A 19,247-nucleotide genomic window follows, 5' to 3' on the forward strand; every position below is an offset into this window, starting at 1 on the left:
AAAATATAAGGAATATAAGTAATACTTGAAAGAGCAGATGTTCAGCAAATGAGACTGTGGTATCAAAACCATAAGAAAAGGATTATCCTTGAAGAGGATTCTAAGGTTAGTACAGATTTGAAAACCACTAGTGACATGAGCATCAAAGAAAAGGAGTAAATTTTATGCAAAGTACAAAGTAAAGGAGAAAGGGCCTGGAAGCAACAACATGGAGCTGTAAGATAGCATCATCACCTTACAGACAAGGTGATGAGGTTATTGGGCTCTAGGGGAGAGCCAGATTTGAGCTAAGTCTGGGGTGTGTGGGGCCTCTCTGTTGAGCAGATAAGAAAGACATAAAGAAGTTTTGTGATAGCCTGGGAGTTTTGGGGTTTTCAGTAGGACAGATTGAGAAGGAGGTCAGCAGTGGGAGAAAGAAGGCTGAGCATGAGCAGTAAGTTAGAAGGTGAGTCAGTAGTTAAATGATGGGGTTTGAGAGGTCCAGCAGTTCCAGATGGGGCCGGGGTTTGAGAGGTCCAGCAGTTCCAGATGGGGCCTTAGAGCATGTTTTTAAATTGTGATTTATATAACCTTAAGGGATTGATGGAAAAGAGGGAAATGATATAAGGGGAGGGGGACAGTTGATACTAATAAGCAAAGAACAGTTTGAAAAATCTGCTCTGATACAGTTTCAGTGCAGTGGGAGTGGAGAGATCCCAAGTAACTTCAGAGCACTGATTAAAAACTTGAAAATATTAGTAAATGCTTTCAGAAACTCTTTATTACCATTATTTTACATGTTTAGAGTTTTATATACATTATAAATAAAGTGAACATAAAATTGGAGTGAAGGTTGAAACTGATAGGATGTTGAGGTAGCAGAAAGTTATCAGTAGATTTGTTATATATAATATTTTGATTTTTTAAAAATCAGGTGATTTGCTACATTTAGTTATATTTTAACATAACTTTATTTATAGATACCACTAAAAAGGCAAAAACAATTCCAGTTACCATTATAAGCCACATCCCAATCAGATGTTCAAATATTTAAAACTATTAAAAGGAAAAAATATTTTGGAATAGGTGAAATAATAGTGCATAAAAACAGTAAATATGGTAGTTGTGTAATAAGATAAAGAAATTATTTGAGAGAAATGATTATAGCCTTTTATTGGTATTTTTTCTCCAAAAGGGTATCATATAACTTGATACCTCTTTATGTTACTTCCATGAGAAAAATATAAATGAGAAATTTGTAAGAATTATTAAAGTACTTGCAAAAGAATGGCATGTGGTTTGTATACATTAATTTTATTTGCTGTCATACAGAGGGAACCTGTAGTTTTCTAAAATATGAAACTTCTACACTGTCATGTAAATGAAGTTTAACTGAAGTTTAAAATACCTTTGTTCTCACGTTATACCGTGGACTAACACCTCAGTCACTCCCTTATCAAAGTTGATTTGATTTTTAGAAATGATCTGGGTGTAAAATTTTATGCCAAAAAAATATTTTTAATTCATTCAATTGATGATATCCAAACCCCATTTTAGTTACTTTCAAACAAAAATTTCACTGAACTCACATTTAATTTACGTACAAGACTGATAAGAAGAATACATGGAAAATTAATGCTTACCATCTTTTTCATTAGTTGCTTTTTAATACTGCAAGTGCATTAGTACAAAAAAGATTCATTAACCACACACATTTTATCCTGACCTCTTTGCCAAAAGAGGTTAACTAGTCCATTTAATTTTTCAGGATATTGTAATTTTTAGATTAGACTATTCTGGTAGATTTTGTAAGTCATGCAGTAGACATATAACTTTTGACTAATCGTCATTTTAAATGTGGCTGTGAAATCTCATTTGTACCAACCAGTAAGTTAAAATATATAATGTGGGCACTATCTTAGATATTCAGATAAGTATTGACAACAGGATTGTCTATGTTGTATAGTTTTGCCTGATTCCTTTTTTTTAAACCTCAACCGAGGACTTTTTTTTTCTTTGCATTTATCTTCAGATAGAGCAAGGGGGAAGAAGAGAGAGAGTGAGAAACATCGATGTGAGAGAGACACATCGAGTGGCTGCCACCCACACGACCACAACCGGGGCCGGGCACAAACTGTAACCAAGGTATGTGCCCTTGACCGAAATTGAACCTGCAACTCTTTGGTCCACGGGCCCATGTGCTAATCATTGAGCCAAACCAGCCAGGGCCTTACTAAATTGTTATAGTAGTAATTCCCTGATTCTGCTTTCATGCTCCTCTGATCCTATGGAAAATTTCAAAATAAAAGACATAATAATGGATTCCAAAATGGCAACAGAATTAATGGAAGCTACACAGACCATCTCCCAGGACCAAACTGGAATTACAACTAAAATAAAGACAAATCGTGAGGAAAAAGCAACAGAAAAACAGCTTGTGAGGGTCATATAACCAGGGACAATGACTCGATCCTGGTAGGATTGCAGAGGCACGAGAGGGGGCTGGGAGCCCACAGACAGCAGCGGCCTTAGCTGTTAGCAGTGCCCTTGGGGTTACACTCCCAAGTGGCTCCACAGCCCAGACCTGGGACAGATGCTAAAATAGCCACAGCCACTCACCTTGGGCTCCTGCAGAGGGAGGGTGGACTGGGGTGGAACTCTGTGGGGTAACTTGGGGTTTGGAGTGCACTCACAGCTTTTGCTGAGTTGCAGCCACACAGGACAGTGGCCATCTTACTCCTTCCCAGGGCTCTGGGGAGAGGCAGCGGCCCCTCCCTCGGAGATTCAGCCCCACCCAGCTGGGCCATTGGAATGCAAATTAAGGCTCATTAACAACTAGCATCTGTTCCATCCTCAGGAAATCCCCTTACACTGAGTACCTGAGGGAGATTTTCATTCAACTGAGAACCCAAGGCTCTTCAAGTAATCACTACTGATAGCCTCTAGGCGAAAAGCTAGAGGACAACTGAATCATTCTTGGGCTTGCAACTCTGCCCAGGAAAGTAAGACTTGACAGTGGTGTTTAACGTGGGTCCCCCCTCGCTCATCCAAACCCAGGAGAGGGAGCCACAAACAGCAGAACACCAACAATCACAGAGAAAATTTGGCAGGCTCCAAAACCCACTGTGATATCCATAATGGTGAAACAAGGAAACAAAAGCCAAATGAAAGAACAAGGGACCTTTACAGAACATGAGATAAATGTGGAGCAGTTAAGCAAGTTAACAGCTACAATTCAGAACTATGATCTTGAGGAAGCTCAATAGCATGAGTAAGGACATAGAAATGTTGAAAATCAACCAATTGGAAATTAAAAACCACCAAGAAGAAATCAAGAATGACATACCAGAAATAAAGAACACATTGGAAGGTCTAAACATCAGAGTAGAGGACCAGATCAGTGAATTAGAAGACAGGATAGGAAAAAAATCAACCAATCAGAAAACCAAATGGAAAAAACAATTAAAAAATAGGAAGAGAGCTTAAGAGAGCTGTGGGACAACTGGAAACGTAGTAATACTCGCATCATAGGAGTCCCCAAAGAAGAAGAAAATGAGCAAGGATAATAGTGACAGAAAACTTCCCTAATTTGGTGAAGGAAGAAGGCATTCAAGTTCAAGAAGCACAGAGAGCCCCAAGTAAGAAGAACCCAAACAGGCCCATATCAAGATACATAGTAATTAACATGCCAAAAATTAAAGACAAAGAGAGAATCCTAAAAGCAGTAAGAGATAAGCTACAGGTTACCTACATAGGAACCCCCATAGGCTCTTAGCTGACTTCTGAACAGAAACACTACAGGTCACAAGGGCATGGCATGAAGTAATCAAGGTCATGAAAAACAAGGATCTGAATCCAAGACTACACGACCCAGCAAGGCTGTCATTCAAAATAGAAGGTCAAATAAGGAGCTTTCCAGACCAAAAAAAAAAGGTTAAGGGGATACATTAGCACCAAACCAGCACTGCAAGAAATGTTAAAAGGACTGCTGTAATAAGTAGAAGCAATAGGAAGAAAAATATAACCAAACTAAACAAAAATGTCAATAAATAAGTACATATCAGTAATCACCTTAAATGTAAATGGATTGAATGCTCTGATAAAAAGGCACAGAGTAGCTGATTGGTTAAGAAAGCATGAACCATCTATATGTTGTTCACAAGAGACCCACATCACAACAAAAGACTCACATAGGTTGAAAGTGAAGCGTTGGAAAAAAATCTTCCAAGCAAACGGAAAGGAAAAAAAAGCTTGGGTAGCAATACTCATATCTGATAAAAATAGATTTCAAAATGTAGGCCATAACTAGAGACAAAGAAGGCTACTACATACTATTGAAAGGATCTATCCAACAGGAAGATATAACCTTGATAAACATATATGCAGCCAATGTAGGAGCACTAAAATATATAAAAAATCTTCTGGAGGACATCATATTAGGGGACTTCAACACCCCAGTGACATCACTGGATAGATCCTCTAGACAAAAAATTAGCAAGAAAACAGAGACTAAATAAAACACTAGACCAAATGGATTTAATACATACCTACAGAGAATTATACCCCAAAACTACAGAATTCACATTCTTCTCAAGTGCACATGGGACATTCTCAAAGATAGTCCACATGATAGGACACAAACTGAATTTCTACAAGTTCAAGAAGATTGAAATCATATCAAGCATCTTCTCAGATCACAATGGCATGAAACTAGAAATCAATGGCAACAAAAACATGCATTTGAATACATGGAGGCTAAATAGCATGTTATTAAACAATGAATGGGTTGCCGAGGAGATCAAGGAAGAAATTAAAAACTTCCTGGAAACCAGTGAAAATGAACACACAACAACACAAAATCTATGGGATGCGTGAAAGTAGTTCTGAGAGGGAAGTTCATAGCACTACAGGCCTACCTCAAGAAACAAGAACAAGTTCTAATAGACTATCTAACCTCACAACTTAAAGAATTAGAAAGCAAACATAAAGAAAACCCCAGAGCAAGTAGAAGATAGGAAATAGTAAAGATCAGAGCAGAAATAAATGGCATAGAGACCAAAAAAAAAAAAACAACAATTCAAAGGATCAGTGAAACAAAGTGAAAAAAGGACTGATGGACCATTACCTAGACTTACCAAGAAACAAAGAGAGGGAACCCCAAATATTCAAAATCAGAAATGAAAGAGGAGAAGTAACAACTGACAACACAGAAAAGATCGTTAAAAATTACTATGAACAATTATATGGCACCACATTCGACAATCTAAGCGAAATGGATAAATTCCTAGAAACACATAGTCTCCCAAAACTGGACCAGGAAGAGATAGAAAACTTGAACAGACCAGTAGCAACTAAGGAAATTGAAGAGGTAATTAAGACTCTCCCAGCAAACAAAAGCCCAGGCCCGGATAGCTTCACGGGGGAGTTTTACCGAACATTCAGAAAAGAACTAACACCCATTCTCCTCAATCTATTCCAGAAAATTCAAGAAGAAGGAAGACTTCCAAACCCGTTTTATAAGGCCAGCATAATTCTAATTTCAAAACCAGAAAAAGACATTACACAGAGAGAAATCTACAGGCTAATATCCCTGATGAACATAGATGCCAGAATCCCGAACAAAATACTAGCAAATCAAATCTAGCGAAACATCAAGTAAATTATTCACCATGACCAGGAGGGTTTCATCCCAGGGATGCAAGGCTGGTACAATATTTGCAAATCAATAAATTTGATATACCACATAAATAAAATGAAGAATAAAAACCACATGATCATATCAATAGATGCTGAAAAGGCATTTGAGAAAATCCAGCATCCATTTCTGATAAAAACGCTCAGCAATATGGGAATAGAGGGATCATATCTCGACATAATAAAGAACATATATGAAAGACCTACAGCCAACATCATACTCAATGGGCAGAAACTAAAAGCATTTCCCTTAAGAACAGGAACAAGACAGGAATACCCACTTTCGCCACTCTTATTTAACATAGTACTGGAAGTCCTAGCCACAGCAATCAGACATGAAGAAAAAATAAAAGGGATCCAAATTGGAAAGGAGAAAGTGAAACTGTCATTATTCACAGATTACATGATATTGTACATAGAAAACCCTAAAGACTTCATCAAAAATCTACTAGACTTAATAAAGGAATTTGGCAAAGTAGCAGGATACAAAATTAACGTCAAGAAATCGACGGCATTCTTATACACCAAGTATGAACTCACAGAAAGAGAAACTGAAAAAACAATCCCATTTACCATCGTGGCAAAAGAATGAAGATACCTCGGAATAAACTTAACCAAAGAAGTAAAGGACCTATTTGCAGAAAACTACAGGACATTGAAAAAAGAAAAAGAGGAAGATATAAAAAAGTGGAAGCACATACCTTGTTCATGGATTGAAAGAATTAGCACCATTAAAATGTCCATACCACCCAATGCAATCCCCATCAAAATACCAGTGATATATTTCACAGAACTAGAACAAATACTTCAAAAGTTCATATGGAACCAAAAAAGTCCCCGTATAGCTACAGCAATTTTGAAAAAGAAGGACACGGTAGGTGGGATCACAATACCGGATATCATGTTATAGTACAAAGCTACTGTAATCAAAACAGACTGGTAGTGGCACAAGAACAGAACAGAGAACCTAGAAATGGATCCAAGACATTATTCTCAATATTTGACAGAGGAGGCAAGAGCATACAATGGAGTAAAGACAGCCTCTTTAATAAATAGTGTTGTGAAAATTGGACTGCTACATGCAAAAAAAATGAAACTAGATCAACTGACATCATACACAAGAATAAACTCAAAATGGATAAAAGACTTAAATGTGACCTGTGAATCCATAAATATTCTCAAAGAAAATGTAGGCAACAAAATTTCAGACATCATACGCAGCAGAATTTTCACTGATACATTACCTAAGACAACAGAAACAAATGAAAAGACACATGGGACTATAGTGTCAAACTAAAAAGCTTCTGCACAGCAAAAGAAACAACCATCAAAATGGAAAGGTAACCCACTGTATGGGAGAGCATCATTGCTAATGATATAACAGATAAGGGGTTAATTTCCAAAATATATAGAGTACTCATACAATTCAACAAAAGGAAGACAAAGAACCCAATTAAAAAATGTGCAGAGGAGCTGAATGGACACCTTTCCAAACAGGACATACAAATGGCCAAGAGACATATGAAGAAATACTCAACATCACTAATCATCAGAGAGATGCAAATTAAAACAACAATGAGGTATCATCTCACACCTGTCAGAATGGCTGCCATCAACTAATCATCAAACAAGTGTTGGCAAGGGTGTGGAGAAAAGGAGACTTTAGTACACTGCTGGTGATGATGCAGACTGGTGCAGCCACTGTGGAAAACACTATGGTGTTACCTCAAAAAATTAAAAATTGAACTGCCATTTGACCCATTGATCCTGCTTCTAGGAATATACCCTAAGAAGCCTGAAACACCACTCAGGAAGAATATATGTACCTCCATTTTATAGCAGCACAATTTATAATAGGTAAGATCTGGAATCAGCCCAAGTGTCTATCAATAGATGAATGGATAAAAAAGCTCTGGTACATATACACAATGGAGTACTATGCAGCTGTAAGAAGAAAGATCTCGTCCTTTGAGACTACATGGAGGGACCTGGAAAGTATTACCCTACGCAAAACAAGCCAAGCAGAAAAAGACAGATACCACATGATCTCACTTATTTGTGGAATATAATGAACATCACAGTCTGAGTAATAGGGTAGTCCCAGAGACGTGGAAGTAGGGTACAGACTGACAACCTTCAGAAGAGGGCGTGGTGGGGGGTGGGAAGAGATAAACCACAGAACTTATATGCATGTACGCATAACCAATGGACATGGACAACAAAGCTGGGGATGGGGGTAATGGGGAGGAGGGTGTCAATGGGGTAAAAAAGGAGAAACATCTGTAACAAAAATAAAGTTAAACAAACAAAAAACATGGATGAGAGAAACATCTTTTGGCTGCCTCCTGCATGCCCCCCACTGGGGATTCGGCCTGCAACCTGGGGACATGCTCTGTCGGGGAATTGAACCGGCAACCTCTTGGTGCATGGGATGATGTAAAAAAATAAATAAAAAGTAAAATAGTAAATATAATTCCCATATACCCATCATTTGGCTTCAATAGTTGTCAACTCAAGACTAGTCTTGTGGCATGGATTCATGAATACCTTTTTGTCTTTGCCTCCCTTACTCCCCCCCCCCCCCCACACACAATTTTGGTTATTGTTGAAGAAGAAGACATTAAGTTCTTTCTTCCCAGTTTCCCACAGTCAGGATTTACCTCCCTTTAACGTTTTTTGTTTGTTTGTTTGTTTTTTATCACATCCTCTGTTCCCTATGTGTCCTGTTAATTTGTAGGTAGGTTCAGAGATTTGAACGGATTCAAGAGCTCCTCTATTTTCTCTGGAAATATATGTTACACATGGTGTTCTGAATAACTTAATACTCCCAAAACTGAGCAGCATAAAAATGTTTCCATTTTAACTTTTCTTTAAAACATCATCTTACACTTAAACAGGGCACAGATAATTGAAGGATATTTATAATCAGGGCCACTAGATGTCTCCCACCTACTCTTTGTGTTATCTATGCCATGTGCTAAAGATAATTGTCACTTCCAGAACTCTGCTGCTTTCTGGTAACCCCTGAACATCCCAGTCCCCAAAATTGTTGATTGTACTTTCTTTTTTCAGAGACAGGTAAGTAAGTAGAATTGGTTCTAAGAGTTTTATAATTTATAATTTTTAAAGTTTTAAAAGCTTATATGGGCATTATACTTCCGTTACTTAAAGTTTTTACTTATTGAGAATTTTTTAAAAAATATATCAACCCTTATATTTAAAAAGCTTACTTACTGGAAAATCATTAAGCAGGATTTGTTTTTAAAACCTTGCCCTGGCTCGTTTGGCTCAGCGGTAGAGCATTAGCCCATGGACCAATAAGTCGTAGGCTTACTTCCGGTCAAAGGCACATACCTTGGTTGCGGTTCGTCCCCGGCCCTGGTCAGTCGCGTGGGAGGCAACCAGTCAATGTATCTCTCACATCAATGTTTGTTTCTCTCCCTCTCTCCCACTCCATCTGATGACAAATAGAAAAATATCCTCAGGTGAGGATTAAAACAAAAAACTATGTTACGTGAGTTTTTTGTAAGTTTTTAAAGTTATTTTTAAATATTTTCATGTCACTCCTAAAATCACAGTTTATTCTGAGAATGGAGAAAGTTATTATATATCATATTTTTCTTGATGGTTCTCTAAAATAGATTCTTATATTCTAGACAGAGTTGTTAAAGACACAGTGAATAATTTCACATGCTGTAGCTTTTGTATTCATAGTTTGCTTTGTTCCACCATCTGAAATGATCTTCCTGTAGGTCAGCTTTACCAATTAGTGCTATTCTTGGGCAGATGAAGCCTAGCTGAAGACAGATGGTTTGTCTATTGCCTTGATGTCTCCATTTTTGTGCAGAAATTTTTGGGGGCATGCCTAGAGAAAAACTGCAGTAGAATAATACTTTCAGTTAAAAAAAGAAAGTAATATCCCAGTCAGATATTTTCATCTCATTATTATCCTCACCTCACTGTATATCCAACCCTTTTAGATGGGAAGTTTAACACACTTTTATCTAAATTTAATACATCTTAGAACCTGTTCTTCTTGGAATGTTTTAACATCTCAAAAGCATATATAACAAAGAATAAGATTTGGGGATTGCAAATCTGGAATACTAACTACTCTTTATATATATTATTAGGATATAACATCTGATTAGAATTATCTTTCATGTTGCGCCATCTTGCATGGTGCTCATACAATGTCTACTGTTACAAATTCTAGGATTTCATTTCAACCTATTTTAAATAGCACTTTTATTCACATGCGTTCAGCATATAGTTATAAAACTCCTATAAGACACTATGCTAAATTCCACAGATGATACATGAATGAATTCAAAAACCCAGTTAAAAACATCATAACCTTGTGTGTGGGAGTTATGATAAGAGAGATTTAGCAATCATCAGAGTAAGAAGTAGCAATTGGGTGCTCTCCCTTTCAGGAGCACGCCCACACCTTTTTTTCCTCTGAGCCATGCATCTTTACTTTTCTATCCTAAACTCTATGTATAAGGGTCCCCATGAAACTTACAACCAGGGGAGCAACAGATAGTAGCAGCCCATCTCAGGCTAACCCCCTGAACCTGTCTTCAAGGCCCCCCTTTTCTATCTTTTCAGTGACCTAAAGCAGGCCCACCTTGGCTCAGTTCTCTCCTGTGGCATTTCTAGGACCATTTGTCCAGGCCAAAGCAGCCCTACCTAAGCTCTCTCATGTTGCTTATTCTATCCTAAGCTGTTCTTGTTTCACCGTCCCCAGCTTTAATAAATGTACTCTCAAAATAAGAAAATAAAGAAGTAGCAATTGATTAGAGACATAAGAACTCACTATGAAATGATGTAAAAGATTCAGAAAAGCTATAAGCAAGAGAAGCCATTTTAGCTGGGCCTTGGAAGACAAATCAGTGTTGGTATTGCAAAGCTGGGAGTGGGAAGGAGGTGCAAGGGAGGGGGGACCTTAGTGAACAAGGGCACCAAAGCAAGAATATATGAGGTATGTTTGGGGGAAAGTAGTGGGTTGCTATTTGAAATACTGGGGAGAGGGGCGTGGAGAGCCTAGCAAGTGGTTGGTTTGCAAGTTAGGTTAAAATTTACATCGATGAGATTGGACTTTTGGAGACCATGGGAATAACACAGTGAAGCCTGTGCTTTTAGGGAGGTTCATGTGGTAAGAATATTTGAGATGGGTATATCAAGGCAGTGCAGTAATTCACGTGAGTGGTGCAAGGTGAGAAGGTCTTAAGTCATGACACTGGCATGAAGTGGAGGACAGGGAAGCTCCTAGGAGGTGTTACAGGCTAGGAGAGGACGGGTTCAGAAATGGCTCTTGTTGAGGGCATGGCTTAAACTCAGATGTTATTAAAAAGAAACAGTCGATTGCTATAACATTGTTAGTTAAGTTTCCTCCTTATTCTTAGTTCTAGAGCCAGTACAAAAGCCTCATGAAGGTCCTGGAGAAATGGGGAAACCAGTCGTCATTCCTAAAGAGGATCAAGAAAAGATGAAAGAGATGTTTAAAATCAATCAGTTCAATTTGATGGCAAGTGAGATGATTGCACTTAACAGATCTTTACCAGATGTTAGGTTAGAAGGGTAAGTACTTAGTATGGTCCTGATAGTATTTAATTTGAATGAAAAGTATATTCTGAATTCCTAATCAGTTGCACATTAGTGGTGACCGTTCCTGAAATGAATGTTATATCATTGATTTACTACATACCCCACTGAAAAATAATTAAATGCTGCTAAACGAATACCTCAAGTTACTAGTGATCATTAGGACTAGTATTTCAGGCTTTGGAAAAGAATTGTGTATCTTAATAGATTAAGATAATAGGAGGTTTTAAACTTCATTATTACCAAAACATTCATATTATCGACTTAAAAAAATTTTTTTTCTTTATAGATTTTAGAGAGAAAGGAAGGGAGAGGGAGAGAGAACATTGATTAGCCACCTCCTGCATGCCCCCAACTGGGGATTGGACCCACAACCCGGGCATGTGCCCTGACTGAGAATTGAATTGGTGATGTCTGTGCTGCATGGGTCAGTGTTCAACCTCTGAGCCACACCGGCTGGGCCATATTACTAGCTTTTAAAAAAAGATTCTTTTAAGTTTTCTGTAACTTAAAACAGTTAAGTATACAGTTGTAAGTGTACAGATTACTAAATTTTTACATATGTATGTACCTGTCTGTCATCCAAATCAAGATACAGAACATTTCTATCACCCTGAAAGTTCTCTTACGTTCTTTTCCAGGCAATATTCCCAACCTGAGAGACAACCTTTGTTTTGACCTTTCTAATTGTAGATGAGTTTTTTTCTTTTTTGGTACTTTTTATAAATGGACCCATACAGAATATACTCTTGTGTCTTTGAAATCCATGTTGTTGCATCTATCAGAATTTTATTCTTTTCTATTACAGTGTAGTGTTTGTTAATGTGAATATACCATAGTTCACTTACACATCGATAAACATTTGGGTTGCTTCTACTTTTTGTGTATAATGAATTAAGCTGTTGTGACATTTTTGAGCATTTCTTTTGGAGGACTTAAGATGTCATTTCTGTTTGGTGTCTTGGGGAAAAGGAATGAGGAATACATTTATATAACTTTAGCACATGCTGCCAAACATTTTTCCATAATGGTTTGACCAGTTTTCACTCTTACCAGCAATAAAAGAGACCACTTGCTTCATATGAAGAAGGTAATGCATAGTATCTGGACTAGAGGACAACAGGGCCAGTTAAAAGCAAGGGTACTGTAGAAAACACAGGTGGGTTAAGTGAACATATATATTGCTGAGACCCTAGCCACCTTGCTATCTGAGGCTCCCATTAATGCCAGCTTCCATGCCGTCTTGTCCAGGCAAGAAATTGGAGGATCTGTCTCGGCAGAATTGGACTAGCCCTAGAGAAAAAAAATGCAAACATCAACATCAGAGATTCTGCAATTTATGTCACAGCCTAATCACATCACCCCAGTGGAAAGTCATAGTCAGTAGGCCTCACTCATATATTCAGAACTTATATTCAGCTTTTTGATTTTCCATTTTTATAACAAGCAGATAACCAAGGAATACTAAACATCAGAGGACACCCGCAAACATGAAAAGTATAGTCTAAAGCAAACAGAAACAGCAACTTGGAGGAATCAAAGACTATTCAGGGAGAAGACTACTTGAAAAGAAATAATTAACATTCTCAGTGATATAAGAAAACGTATTACAACCATAAAACAATAATAGGATACTAGTAAAAAGATTCACTGAGAGAGCCAAAAAGACCTTTTGGAAATTTTTTTTAAAAAAGCAAAAACTCAGTAGCAGGTTGGGAGGAAATATTCCATGAAGATGGCCCAAAGGAACAAAGTGGTGGGCAGTAGTAAAAGCACATGAAATTGAAGTGGCAATCAAGGAGGACTAATATTTGATTAATAGGAGTATCAAAAAGAACAACAACAACAAAAGGGGGGCGGGGGGATGATTTGTCCACAAAATTTTCCAGAACTGGACTATCCAAGTTTTCAGATTGAAAGAGCCTATCATGTTTTCAGGACAATAGATGAAAACCCAAGACATTGTGAATTTTAGAACACTGGGCCCTGGTGGGTTTGGCTCAGCGGTTAGAGCATCAGCCCCCGGACTAGAGAGTCCCAGGTTTGGTTCCCGCTAAGGGCACATACCTCGGTTACAGTTTGTCCCCAGCCCCTGTTGGGGCAACCATTTGATGTGTCTCTCTCGCATTGATGTCTCTCTCTCTCTCTCTTCCCCCCTCTCTCCTTCCCGCTCTATCTGAAGATAAATGCAAAAATGTCCTCGGATGAGGATTAAAAAAAAAAATTTTAGAACACTGGGAATCTTCCTATACAAAAGATCTATAACTTAGGTTTTTAATAAAGAAACTATAGATTTCTTTAGAGAAGAAGGCAGGTCACAAATAGCAGCTCTGGAAACAAAAGAGCAAATTTCTAAAGGAATAGTTTCCAACCTAGAATTTTATATTCATTTAAACTTACAGTCAAGTGCGCAGGTTAAATAAGGACTTTTTTTTGGATATGCAAGGTCTCAAAATATTGAACTGCCATGCATCTTGTCTTGGGAAGTTATTAGAGAGTGTGCTCTACCAAATCAGGACTTAAACTAGTGGTTCTCAACCTGTGGGTCACACCCCCTTTGGGGGTCGAACAACCCTTTCACAGGGGTCACCTAAGACCATCAGAAAACACATTTCCTATGGTCTTAGGAATTGAGACACCGCTCCTCTATTCGTCTCCAGGTGGGTCCGCCCACATGTAGATATGTCCACATACAACATGAGGAACTGTATTAAAGGGTCGCAGCATTAGGAAGGTTGAGAACCACTGACTTAAACTAAGGGCAAAAAGGACACAGGACATGAAAGGCAGGAGATCTATCCAACATGGGTGAGAGATGTTAGGAATCCCTGGAGACTGGTGAAGGAAGAGCCCTGGAGAGTTGTGCAGGCAGAGAGACAACCATTCCAGATAGGAACAGGTTAGAAAATGCATTCCACCCTGGCTGGTTTGGCTCAGCGGTTAGAGCGTTGGCCTGCGGTCTGGAGAGACCCAGGTTCGGTTCCCACTAAGGGTGCGTACCTCGGTTGCAGTTTGTCCCCGGCCCTAATTGGGTTGTGTGGGTGGCGACCACTCGATGTGTCGCTTTCACGTCGATGTTTCTCTCTCTCTCTCTCTCTCTCTCTCTCTCTCCCTCCCACTCTATCTGAACAAAATATCCAAAAAAAAAAAAATGTCCTCGGGTGAGGATTAAAAAAAGAAGAAAATGCATTCCAGTAGAGCTTCAAGGTGTTGAAATCATATCTGATACAGCTGAATGTCTTTAGAAGAGATTTAGACAACTGATGAAGAGTTTGGGATGGAATTACTAATAAGTACATTGAAAACCATAGTAAGGAAAAAACTTAATCATTAACTCCAGGGAATGCTTTTTTTTAACTTAAAAATTGATTTAGAGATATTAAAAAAAATTGATTTAGAGAGAAAGAGTGAAACATTGATGTGAGAGAGAACATCAATCGGTTGCCTCCTGCACACGCCCGGACCAAGGATTGACCTGCAATGTGGGTATGTGTCCTGACCAGGAATTAGACCCACCACCTTTTGGTGTAGGGGTGACACTCCTGAGCCACACTCCAGGGCTCCAGGGAAAGCTTTCAAAAGTTGTTCAGAGAAAGTAAAAATAATCATAGTTTACTGCATGGCAGAGTAGTGAATGAATCATAATATAACCATTTAATATTGTGCATGTAAAAATTAAACTGAGGGGATGGATAGTATCTGTTCAGCAAATTGGTTAAGTGGAGATCAGTCAAGAGAAGCTTTACTGTAATCTTAGATTTCACAAGCTATGTTTACTTTCCTGAAAAATTTAGGAATTGAAGAAAGCTAGACTCTTCAGGGAAGCCTACAGTTAAAATTTTAATGTTACATTCAAAAGAGCCTCAAATATTGTTTCTTATAGAGTTATTTTTGTAATTTTTATAATTACCAAGCACACAACCCCTCTAACACATCTTATTAAGCATTTTGTTTTAAAAATAATAAGTGCAAAAATCAGGCCTATGGTTTCATATTTTAACTTTGCAAATATTAGTACAACATATGCACATATCCTTGTGCTACTTTTACAGGTTGTTTTGTTCAGGCATTGATACTGAGATTTATCCATGTCAATACATGTAGTTCTGGGTCAATCATTTCAACTGCTTTTATGAATATACCATACTTATCTATTGTTCTTTGATTTTATGTGTATATGTTTACCTTTTAGTTATTAATGGATCATGAAATCCATTTAGTATTTTAGTTAGTAGAATAGACTTAGGATATCAGAGCATGTCTCATATAATCAAGGTGTTTTTTTCCCCATTAATCGTTTCAGTATCTATGTGCTACATTAACAAAAAATAATTATTTCTGCGGGCTATGATAAAAAAAAACCCGTAGATGTAAAATTATTATGCTAAAAGGTTGTGTTTATTTCATTCGATTTTTAAAATAATTGTTCCCACAGTAGTTTTACCAGTTTACACTTTCCACCTGCAGACTTTTCTCTGCATATTCTTGCGGAGTACAGTAGTGGTGTGACGGAGTCCACGAGGGAGACAGAATAGTGGCATGGACTGGGCTACACATGTGAAGATGTTTGCAATTCTGATTGCACTTTTTTTTTTAATCTTCACCCGAGGACACTTTTGCATTTATCTTCTGATAGAGCGTGAGGGAGGGAGACAGGGAGAGAGAGAGAAACATCGATGTGAGAGAGACACATCGAGTGGTTGCCATCCTCACAATCCCAATGAGGGCTGGGGACAAACTGCAACTGAGGTACATGCCGGTAGTGGGAACCGAACTCGGGCCCCTCTGGTCCACAGGCCGACACTCTAACCGCTGAGCCAAACTGGCTGGGGCCTGTTTGCATTTTTAAGATGGAAGCAACAGCATACTGGTGGGTTGGATATGGAGCAGAAGAGAAGAAAAGGAGTTAAGAATTCAGGCTTCCTGAATTACACTGATACTTGCCAAGATGGAAAGAAGAGGAATGTAGAAATATAGGGATAGAAATTAAGAGTTCTTAGCACATATTTATAAAAATCTTCTAGTGTTGGGGAGAGGTTGAAGTCATAGTCATCAGGGGCAAGAGAAATTGAAGACAGGGACTGGATGAGATGAAAAGAGGTTAAAGATTGAGGAGAGGAATTTCTAGCAAGAGTCTGAGAAGGATAAGATGCAGTATGAGGGAAAAGGTATACACTGCCTAAGAAACCAAGCAAATATTTCGTGGAGAAAGTGGTTAACTACTGCTAACAGGTAAAGTAAATTAACTTCTCTAAATTTACCAATGGATTTCAGTATGTGGAAATTGTTAGAACTTGGACAAAATTGTCTCTGTGGAGTGACAGGAATGAAACCCTGCTGAAAAAAATAGAGAAGACTTCCACTTTTTTTAGTTGTGGCCTTGGTGATCTGTACCAACTCTCCAGTTGACACCTAGAGAGTTAGAAAAAGTATAAACATCCTCTACTTGAAAACATTGAGAAGTTAGAAAACAGAGCTTAGAAAGTAGTGAAGAAATACAGAGCCAAAATATAGAAGGAGATGGGAACTCAGAGCATTGGGCCTAGAATTTGGAGGCCACTTTTTACCTAAAGGCATCTGCTGAATCCAGATTTATATTTAGAAACTTAGTACTGCTCTTAATGGTCTTTTGGTGCTAGGGCATAAAAATTGGAGTCTAGAGCCTACCTAAGTGCATATTGTTGCGGAAGGGGGGGTGGGGTTCTGATAGCCCCTTCTATAATGCTTTAATTTAGGCTCCTAGAAGTAATGATGGAATTGAGGTAGATCAGGTCATGAAGCCCAATTCCAAACTATCTCAATTCATGAAATTGAATTAAGGTGATTAGGGTTTACTAGTGCCTCTAGCTCCCTTAGAAGCAACTGTCTGGCTTGCAATCAAGAAAGAGCAGACATGTGAGGAAAGAAGGCAAATGAAAGAAAACAAACAGTGGACAATGGAAATAGACCAAAAAGGATTCCAGATAATGGAGTTATCAGACACAGACTTTGAAATAACTGTACATAATATTAATGTGTTCAAGAAGATTAAAAACAGGATTGAAAATTTCAGCAGGAAATGAATCTATTAGAAAATAACCAAATGGAAATTTTGGAACTGAGAAAGTACAATAATAAAAATTAAAAACACAGTGGATGGGTTTAGCAACAGATTACACTTAGGTGAAGAGAGAATTAGTGAACTGAATTACAGATCAGAAGTAAATATCCAAAATGAAGCATGGAGAGTTAGAAGGATGGAAAATAAAGGACAGATAGTGAGAGATATAGGAGCTACAGTTAGAGGTCTAAAATTTTTACAAATTGTAATCACAAAGAAAAAGAATAGAGCAGCAGCAATATTTGAAAGTATAATGGCCGAGAATTTTCCAAAACTAATGAAAGATTAAGGCACAGAATCAGTAAATCCTATGACCCTTGAGCAAGACACCTGCCACATCATACCTGGGCACATCATATTAAAACCATTGCAGCCCTGGCAGGTTTGGCTCAGCGGTTGGAGCGTTGGCCTATGGACCAGAGAGTTCCGGGTTTGGTTCCCGCTAGGGGCATATACCAAACAAACAAACAAAAAACTCATCACAAACCAGAATTAGAGAAAGTAAGTGTTGGAGCAGGGAAGATAAAGATAACCTTCAAAGATCCAATAGTAAGTCTGACAGTCTGACAGATGACTTCTAAAGAGACGGGGAAAAAGCCAAAAAATTATGGCATGGTATCTTTTAAACGCTGAGGGATAACTACAAGCCTAAAATGTATTTCCAACAGAAGTATCCTTCAAAAATTAAAAATTTTAAGATAAACAAGTGAGTTAACTCAATACCTGCACTAAAAAATACTAATGGATATTCTCTAGGCAGAAAAATAAAATCCCATTGGAATACTCAGAAAATAGAAATAAAGGAAGAACAATAAAAATGGTAAATATGTAGATATATTAATGTCAACTCTGTAAAATAATATCATGGGATATAAAGTATCTCTAAAATTAATATGTCGAACAAAGCATTTTCTTTGGGTGGGGAGATGGGGTTAAACATTTGTAATATTTTTTGTGTTATCAACAAGTGAGTAAGAATATCAGTTAGTATTAGACTTTAATAAATCAAAGATAGATTTGTAATATTTAGCCCTGGCAGTTTGGTTCAGCGGTTAGAGTGACAGCCTGTGGTCCAGAGATTTGTAATATTTAAAGTAACCACCAGAAGAAAGTAAATATTAATAAAGTGGAGAAAATAGAAATTAAAATTAAAATAAACAAGCAAAATGACAAGTATTTCTGATGGTAGATTTAATCTAAAATATATCTATAATTACATTAAATGAATTAAAGGTCTTGAGTAAAAGACGAAGAATGCTAAATTGGATTGAAAATTGGCAACTATATACTGTTATAAAAGGCACACATCAAAAAAAAAAAGAAAAGGATCTAGGAATATTCAAGGAAAAAAAGAGCACAAAAATATACCTAATGGATGTTACTATCGAGTAAAGTAGATTTCAAGGCAAAAAGCATATTTGAAAATTACCATTTAAATTTACCACATTAACAGGGAAAAAAAGATAAGTTATGTGATCATTTTAGTAGATAAAAAATGATTTGATAAAAATTTGTCACCAGTCATGATACAAATCTTAAACTCGGAGTAATTAACTTATTTAATCTGATAAAAGACTCACAACAAATATTCATATTTAATAGTAATTTTGAAAGCTTTCCCTTTGAGATTTGGACTGTGACACATCTGCTCCTTAGCACCATTTCTATTCAGGCAAGGGGAAAAATGGTTACATGGATTGGAAAGGAAGAATTAAAACTTATTATTTGAGGTTGACATGATATGTATAATGAAAGTCCAAAAGAATTACAGGTGCCCTGGCCGGATCGGCCTGTAGTCAGAGAGACCTGGGTTCGGTTCCCACTAAGGGCATGTACCTCGGTTGCAGTTTGTCCCCGGCCCTGGTTG

General features: G+C 37.7%; 1 protein-coding gene and 1 long non-coding RNA gene across 6 annotated transcripts in view; one reads left to right on the plus strand and one right to left on the minus strand.

Moving 5' to 3' along the window:
• The window catches only part of GALNT1 (polypeptide N-acetylgalactosaminyltransferase 1), a 104,875-nt gene that overhangs the window by 34,642 nt on the left and 50,986 nt on the right, over positions 1-19,247 (plus strand). For all 3 annotated transcript variants that reach the window (XM_036244436.1, XM_036244435.1, XM_036244437.1), the window contains one exon: positions 11,082-11,256. In XM_036244436.1, coding sequence (XP_036100329.1) covers positions 11,082-11,256 — 175 coding nt within the window. The remainder of the gene's footprint in view (positions 1-11,081; positions 11,257-19,247) is intronic.
• Positions 12,339-19,247, minus strand: part of LOC118618273 — a 59,302-nt gene continuing 52,393 nt past the window's right edge. For all 3 annotated transcript variants that reach the window (XR_004957032.1, XR_004957031.1, XR_004957033.1), the window contains exon 8: positions 12,339-12,573. This is a non-coding gene — a long non-coding RNA (uncharacterized LOC118618273). The remainder of the gene's footprint in view (positions 12,574-19,247) is intronic.

This window comes from Molossus molossus, unplaced genomic scaffold, assembly GCF_014108415.1.
Source record: "Molossus molossus isolate mMolMol1 unplaced genomic scaffold, mMolMol1.p scaffold_m16_p_6, whole genome shotgun sequence".
Classification (NCBI taxonomy): Eukaryota; Metazoa; Chordata; class Mammalia; order Chiroptera; family Molossidae; genus Molossus; species Molossus molossus.